The sequence below is a fragment of the Coffea arabica genome, chromosome 3c, assembly GCF_036785885.1.
Source record: "Coffea arabica cultivar ET-39 chromosome 3c, Coffea Arabica ET-39 HiFi, whole genome shotgun sequence".
In the NCBI taxonomy this organism is placed as follows: Eukaryota; Viridiplantae; Streptophyta; class Magnoliopsida; order Gentianales; family Rubiaceae; genus Coffea; species Coffea arabica.
The window spans coordinates 11,449,360-11,456,577 of record NC_092314.1 but is presented as its reverse complement, the minus strand read 5'-3'; the positions used below and the strand labels follow the sequence as shown (position 1 = coordinate 11,456,577).

Below are 7,218 nucleotides of genomic sequence, written 5' to 3'. Positions count from 1 at the left end.
GATACACCGCCCCATATTTGGGCCCCACCACTTACACTTTCTTCTTCATTCTTCCTCTTTGTCCCCTCCGTCTTTGCACTTTTGTCCCCTCCATCATTCATTCTAACACGAACTCAAAGCTCAAGAAAAGAAAGGAAAAAGAGAGCTTTTTAACCAAAATTCAACTGCAAAACTTGCTATGGATTCATCAGATGAAGAGGGATCAGAGGAGTATTTGTTCAAGATAGTGATAATAGGGGACTCAGCAGTGGGAAAATCCAACTTGTTGTCTAGATATGCAAGAAATGAGTTCAACCCGCATTCTAAAGCCACAATTGGGGTGGAGTTTCAGACTCAGAGCATTGAGATTGATGGAAAAGAAGTTAAAGCTCAGATTTGGGATACTGCTGGTCAAGAACGCTTCCGGGCTGTCACCTCTGCTTACTATCGTGGTGCTTTTGGCGCGCTTTTGGTTTATGATATTACTAGAAAGGATACTTTTGAAAGCGTGAGAAAGTGGCTTGATGAGCTCAATGGTATGTGTGCTTTTCCTGCTGATTTTTGAAATATTGGGATGTGGGATTCCAATGATGTTTTATGTTTTTACCCTTTTTTTTTTTTTGAGAATTTGGATGTTTGGATTATATCAAAGTTTTTGTCTTTACCATATGCGTTTCTTTCCAGGAATTGAGATGTTTGATTCTAGGAAAGGTTGATGTTTCTGGTTCCAATCTTTTTTAAAGGGGTGGGATGTGGGGTTGCTGGAAAGTTGAAGTTTTGTTACGCATTTCTTTTCCAAGATATGGGATCATAGGAAAATTGTTTATCCTAGGAAAGTTGAAGTGGGATGTTTGATCCTAGGATGTGGATTCTAGGAAGGGGATTTTTGTGAGTATGTTTTGGTGGTGCTTAGTAGTGATAGAATTTTGACTGTGAAGTGAACTGGTATAGTTGGTTTTTTTACTTGTATTTAGTATCTTTTGCCTATCGTGGTAATATGATGAGCTATGCTAGAACGAAGATGTTGATTTATATGCATTGCAAATGTGTGTGTATATTAGGTATGGACGGGAATGATTACAGGAAAGTGGATGTAGACAAGGTAAAGTTATGGTTTTTGTAGCTGAAATTTGAACCGGGAGGGGGTTGCGTATTGGGTGAGGAGAGGAGGTAGTTTGAATTAAACAAGTAATGGAGGGCTTGCATTTAGATAGGACATTGTTAGGCTAAGTTCTGCTAGATTTTCTGTTCTTTCCTGTTTCAATCCTCAAACGTGGTTGAAAGTGTCTAGGTTATGATCAGAGAAAGAAAAGAAAGGAGGAAGGCAAGCAAAAGTTTTGATCTTTGCTCAATTTTGACAAATACTTTCCTAAAATTATGCGTGTCGTGTAGCAGGGCAGGCAAGTGAATGAACAATTCTTTTCTTAACCGGAAATGTTCGCATACTATTCAGTAGCTGGTAAATTGGTGTTGAATTCAATCATATTCTTTACCATTTAACTACAGGCAGAGGGAAGAAAATGAAACAGGACTACTCTGTAATGTTGTTCTGGAACTTATAAAAATGTGCATCATGTAAGTATTTCGCGGAAAACTTTCTAACATCCAACATGAAGAATTTTGGGGCACACTTGAATGGTATTCATCATTGGAATATAAGCTATCAATTTCAAGGTAGAAAATGTACTTGATGATCAAAATTGGTTAAGAGCAGGAAAAAGCATGATAATGAAGGCCATAAACCTGTAAGCGTTACTATATCTGATACAATTATGATATGGAATCTTGAGTCAGACCAAGGTAAAGGTCCTGGAGAGAGTCACAGTACAATGTGGCAGTTGATCTTTGCAGTTATGTGATTATTCGTTAAGATTGTGGTCTTGCTTTAACCATTCTTTGGGAGGTAATGCACTTATTTTATCATGTTGAATCTGGAATTGAGACTGTAACTTAATATATATACATATATATATAAGCTACAACCAGATCAATATAGGAGTGATACTTAGACAACTCAAATGTATTGAAGTAGTGGGGATGTTTTCACTTGGAGGAACTTTGTATCTGAAAGTACAGCAGAGGGCCATGTAATTTGTATGCTACAGGGATCTAGGATTTGAAAATGTTGCCAACCATGAAGACTGCAATGAAATTTATGGCTTGTTACCCACTATGTTGTATGATGATAACAAGGGCTGTCTAAGACATATAGGCAACTCTCTGCACTATAGTTTCATTTCTCAATGGCTGCATTAGAACTCATTATTGTGCTTATTGCCATTTTAAATGATGTATGCAATTTCACGTTAAGCATGTTTGACTTTGTTGCAGTCTGTTTAGGCTCACAAACTCACTTATTTCTCATTTTTTTAATTTTAAACATTTTAGCACATATAACATTCTAGTGTTTTGTGTTTTGGGTTTTCGAAACCTTTGACTTATGTTTAATGTATAATGGTGTAGCGCATTCTGATTCGACTGTGGCAAAAATGCTGGTTGGAAACAAATGTGATTTGGAGAGCATGAGGCAGGTTTCTGTTGAAGATGGGAAGAGTCTAGCTGAGGCAGAAGGATTCTTTTTCATCGAAACATCAGCTTTGGATTCCACTAATGTTAAACAAGCTTTTGAGATTGTAATCCGCGAGATTTACAGCAATGTGAGCCGGAAAGTCTTGAATCCAGATATGTCCAAGACAGAATTGTCTGTCAACAGGGTAAGCCTTGTAGATGATGGTGCAAAGGGATGGGGAAATTATATGTGTTGCTCAGGATAAAAAATCTAGAGGTGGGTGGTTGGTTTTCAGGCAATTTGCCTGAACTGGAATTGGCGCGGCGTTTTTCATGATGGATTTCACATAGTCAAGATAAGATAGCCTTAGCAAAATCAATTTTCTGATCAGATAATTTACACACACATGATACAGAAGAGAATGTGAACTACAGATACATGGTACTTGAGCAACTCTACTCCTTCCTATTGGAATTCATTAGTATTTGTGGAGCTTTTGCCAAATTCAGTCGTATAATATCTTGCTAAATCCAGAAAACTAGGAAGTAGTTTATGATTAATCCTTCAGGGACATAAATACTTGAATGGAAAATTTCATATCCACTTGATTTGCAATGGGATTTTAATGCTTTTTAGCACATCTATGCATTCACTGCTGATCCAAGATTTGGTACCTTTATACAATGATAAGCAGCCTGGATTTGTAGCAAAAGCAGGGTCCATAAGAACTAACCTTCACTGTTGATCTATGTTCCCTGGCCAAAATGTAGGGTGTCCATTAATGTCAAGAATTTGTCTATTTATAATATCATTTTGGGGTAATAAATATATTGAGTGAGGCAAAAAATTATAGATATCGTATCGATTTTCTTTTTAATAATTTCAGAATTGATGTTAGCAGTTACATAAATCATTACTAAAAAAGAAATTTACCTCCAATATCTCTATTCAAATAAGGTAGGCAAAATCACTTAACTTTTATAATAGCCAACATGTATTTTTCAAATTGGAAGCAGTTGCTCAAAGCAGTGGAGACTCCAAAATGGCTGCACATTTGAAATTTAAAGAAATTTATCTTGAATTTAAAGACCCAAAAAGATTCATGTTCATGAGGTCTGATTTGAACCTTGAAATTTATCTACTTTTCATTCCACATTATACAACAATGAGTCAAAAAGATTTTGGCAAATTATTGTATGCTCATAAAGATTTGAACACTTTAATTCGTAAGCAAACCAAGATATATTAGCTTTAGGTTGTTTTTTTTGTTGTTGTTGTTCCTTCCAGTTGAAACTGAGCCAGAACTGACAAAAATTTGTCAGTAAACTATCTACTTTGTTGTGAGTGAAAATCAATTTTCAAGAATTTGGTATTAGGATTGCTGACCAATTCAAGTCTGATGTGTTAAGGGAGGGATATAGGATCAGGAAAACTAAACATTGTCATTATTAGCTTTTACTCTGTGAAATGTTTAAAATCAATTTCAATTCTCTAATCCCCTAAACAAAAGCAACCTCAATCTGCCTTTGTTTCACTTTGCTGATTGATGACTATCCAGCAATTTATTATTCCTATAACTAACTAAACGTAATTAGTACTATAATGAAAACTTTTTAGGGGATTAATTCTTCTAGAACTGAGGGTAAAGAAAAGTAGTTGTGGGCATTGCAATGAACAGCAAGGCCATAATGGTGCAGAGCATGCAGAGGTTATTTATGATAGTCCCTTTTACTTGTAGCCTTTCACATCTCAACCTATAAAGGTTTTTTTCAGGGTTTAACTTGCTTAAATCCTAAACATGTGAGACAATGATTATTACTTATTCTGCTTGCAGGGCACATGATCATTGCTAATTACTACTAGTAGTTAAATGTTAATTGGTGCTAATATGATACTTATGTAGCAGAACTTGCAATAATAAGTAAACTTGGAAGAAATTTCTTCAACACTCAAATCAGCATTCAGTAGAGGAAATTAGTAGGCATTGAAGAAAAAGTGACACCAAAATACAGGAAAATTGCCTAGTTATACGTGTGGAAAGGACCATAATAGATTTCTTGCCTTAATCTTCACAAGCACACAGAAACAAAGGAAAATTTTGAACATGTTCTCTTGTTTCATTAGCATAGTTATTACTAGTTAAAATTACTTTGTGATAATTAGTGTGGAGACTTCTGCATCTTCTTCAGAGATCCTTTTTCATGTCTTGCTTTCTCAATTCCAAACTTTCGTGTATAAAGCTGCCACATTTCTCATTGCACTTATTCCTCATGTATAAGGTTTCCAAATAACTCGCTACAATTATACTATCAATTGTTTTGGACGCAATGTAATTTGATATAATCAAAAGCCAGCATCATTAAGGGGATGAGAATCACAAGTTTTGGACTGTAGACTGTGAATTACATCAATAAACACAATAAGGCTTCAATAAGCTGCAGACATGAAGAAGGCTAACCATGTATAAATAATTTAGTAATTACATAAAAATGATAAGTGACAAGATACACTCCTCAAATTACATGACAATAGGAAACCAACTCAACAGTAGAGGAATATAGTAAGCATTTGCAGCATTTTAAATACCAAGGCAAAATTAAGAAGTTAGTGGCTGCTGTCTTCCATTTGAATCTTTCTGGCCATCATATAGCCTAATGGATATGCCTGATTTGCCTGGTTTCCTCCTCAAGATCACTATCCAAGTGATCACCTCCAAGGAGATTGCAATTCCTCCCAATACAGCAAGAAAGAAGATGTAAGCCAATTTCCATTTCTTTGGTGGATCCAACATTTCAAGGCCTTTAAACACATTGATAATGCCAAGGACCAGCACTCCATATCCAACACCATGGTGATAGATGTTCCAGTAGAAGCGGTACTTGTGATCCCTTTTAGGTCTCAAGAAAAGGGCAAGAATCTACATGCCAAAGGTAGGATATTCAAGCATGTATAAACAAAGTATTGTCAGCAACATGAAGAAAATTGATGAGGAAAAGTTGAATGAAGTGAAATTGGAAAATAAAATGCACAATTGAGATTATGAATTTAAACTGAGACAGGAAAAGGAACAGAAGAACAATATGATATCGACAGGTTACCTCATTTCCAGGATCAAGTCAATGTCCAATATTTCAGAAGGGGCAGCAAGTAGGCAAATTGATGACATTTTCATGTCCATTTTTCAACTTAAATTTTGTGATTTCTGATTTTTATGTTTTTATTCAATTTTAGTTCTTTAGAGTCGTTGCATTTCAGAAACTAGAAATGTTGTCCGTAGAATTTAGTCAAGAAAGGTACCTGAAGTGTTGCAAGACAAAAGAGGGTGATCCCAAAATCACGATGAATTGTGTATTCAACTCCCTTGGATTGGCTTCCTAGCTTTAATCCAGTTGCCCAACCAGCAACTCCAACAATGTAAGATGACATTTGGCATGAAATGTGAACGTAAAACCAGGCCGGATCAGCAAACGTCCTCAGATATCGAGCCATCATGATCCCAATTGGAAACAGCATCCCCCAACTCACTGTATTGAGGGCTCCATGGATCTAAGTCATACATAATAACAAAATTGAATGACTTAGGATATACATTTTGCAGTAATAAAGACGAGCAAAGCTCTGTAGCTGATCTATTCATAGCTTTTGCTGCATGCTATTCATGGATAAAAGGAACTGAGGTTAAGTGCATAACAAGAAAATTCTACCGAGAAAAGGATAAAATTTATATGAGGAGGTTTGTACTTGTTAACATGAAATATGATCTTAGCACAAAAGTGGAGGTTGGTAAACTCACTTGTTTACTCCTTAAGCCAGAATTTTCTTGGCTTGTACTGGTTAAGCTTTGGCCCTTCCTCAAATCAAGCTTATCCTTGGAACTTAAATTCTCTGGCTGAAATGCATGAATTGCAGGAAATGTTCCATTCATAACAGAAGCTCCCACTTGCCAGACCTGATTCAATGTTGTCATTCCATTTGGCAAATTTATGGTTGCGAAAATCATCATCAACCCTCCGTGGTATTCAGCCTCTAATCTGGAGACATCGTACATAATCTCAGCTTGCTCAACGGACTTATATGAGTTCAAACGGAATGTCTTGACTATCATGGAATCACCGCCAGGTTTCTTGAATGCAATTAGTGCCTGTGTGCCGATCATTCCAGTTCCATTAGGATTAATGCCCCACGCAATCCATCCATCAGGTCTAGCAGGAAAGGCCGCAAATGCTAAACTAAGAACACCCTTGCTGGAATCATATGTCCAGTGAATATGAGAGTTCAGCTGTGGTAAGTCATTACAGTGCTGGAAAATCCTGTTTCTACCGAACTTCTGAGAAGTGCAGGTAGCAGAATATGAAGGTTGGATTTGGAACAGCAAAGATAAAGTGCATAGTGCCGGAATTAGTGTTTGAAACAATGCCATATTGTGGGGTTCAAATTAAGGAACTGAATCTGTTTTCTTATATAAGATTGTGAGAATGCACTTTTTGGAACTTTGAGGAGGAAGTTTTTGAATAAAGCTGGGCGGTCTTGTGGAGTTTCTGGTGGATTTGCACTTACCAACTACATCGGTAGATGCTGATATGGACAAAAGAAATGAACAAACTTGAATTAAAACAGGAAGGCAGACCTTGGCATGAATGACACTGTTGCATGTGGACTAGCTTTTTCTTCACTGTAATGATATGGTGTAGGGTCATTTACATGCGAAACTGAATATTCTTTTTCTTATT

At 36.5% G+C, this 7,218-nt stretch overlaps 2 protein-coding genes across 2 annotated transcripts; one reads left to right on the top strand and one right to left on the bottom strand.

The window, feature by feature from the left end:
* On the top strand, nt 1-2,992 carry LOC140037633 (ras-related protein RABA5c-like). Its single transcript, XM_072082241.1, has 2 exons — nt 1-515; nt 2,443-2,992. Exons 1-2 carry the CDS (start codon nt 179-181, stop codon nt 2,751-2,753), a joined length of 648 nt encoding a protein of 215 aa, XP_071938342.1. The 5' UTR covers nt 1-178; the 3' UTR covers nt 2,754-2,992.
* Nucleotides 2,993-4,932: 1,940 nt separating this feature from the next.
* LOC140037632 (cytochrome b561 and DOMON domain-containing protein At3g25290-like) lies at nt 4,933-7,061 on the bottom strand. The gene is made up of 3 exons (XM_072082240.1): nt 6,282-7,061; nt 5,786-6,034; nt 4,933-5,405 (listed from the first exon to the last, which is right to left on the bottom strand). The coding sequence occupies exons 1-3, from the start codon at nt 6,906-6,908 to the stop codon at nt 5,085-5,087; spliced, it is 1,197 nt and encodes a 398-aa protein (XP_071938341.1). The 5' UTR covers nt 6,909-7,061; the 3' UTR covers nt 4,933-5,084.
* Nucleotides 7,062-7,218: the final 157 nt, after the last annotated feature.

Excerpts from the sequence above, each read along its gene's own strand:
- LOC140037632 (XM_072082240.1), bottom strand. The coding sequence starts at position 6,908 with ATGGCATTGTTTCAAACACTAATTCCGGCACTATGCACTTTATCTTTG. Across the intron at positions 6,035-6,281 it reads CTGGCTTAAGGAGTAAACAA|ATCCATGGAGCCCTCAATAC; the intron begins GTGAGTTTACCA and ends TGTATGACTTAG. Across the intron at positions 5,406-5,785 it reads TTTGTCTTGCAACACTTCAG|ATTCTTGCCCTTTTCTTGAG; the intron begins GTACCTTTCTTG and ends TTTGGCATGTAG.
- LOC140037633 (XM_072082241.1), top strand. The coding sequence starts at position 179 with ATGGATTCATCAGATGAAGAGGGATCAGAGGAGTATTTGTTCAAGATA. Across the intron at positions 516-2,442 it reads GTGGCTTGATGAGCTCAATG|CGCATTCTGATTCGACTGTG; the intron begins GTATGTGTGCTT and ends ATAATGGTGTAG.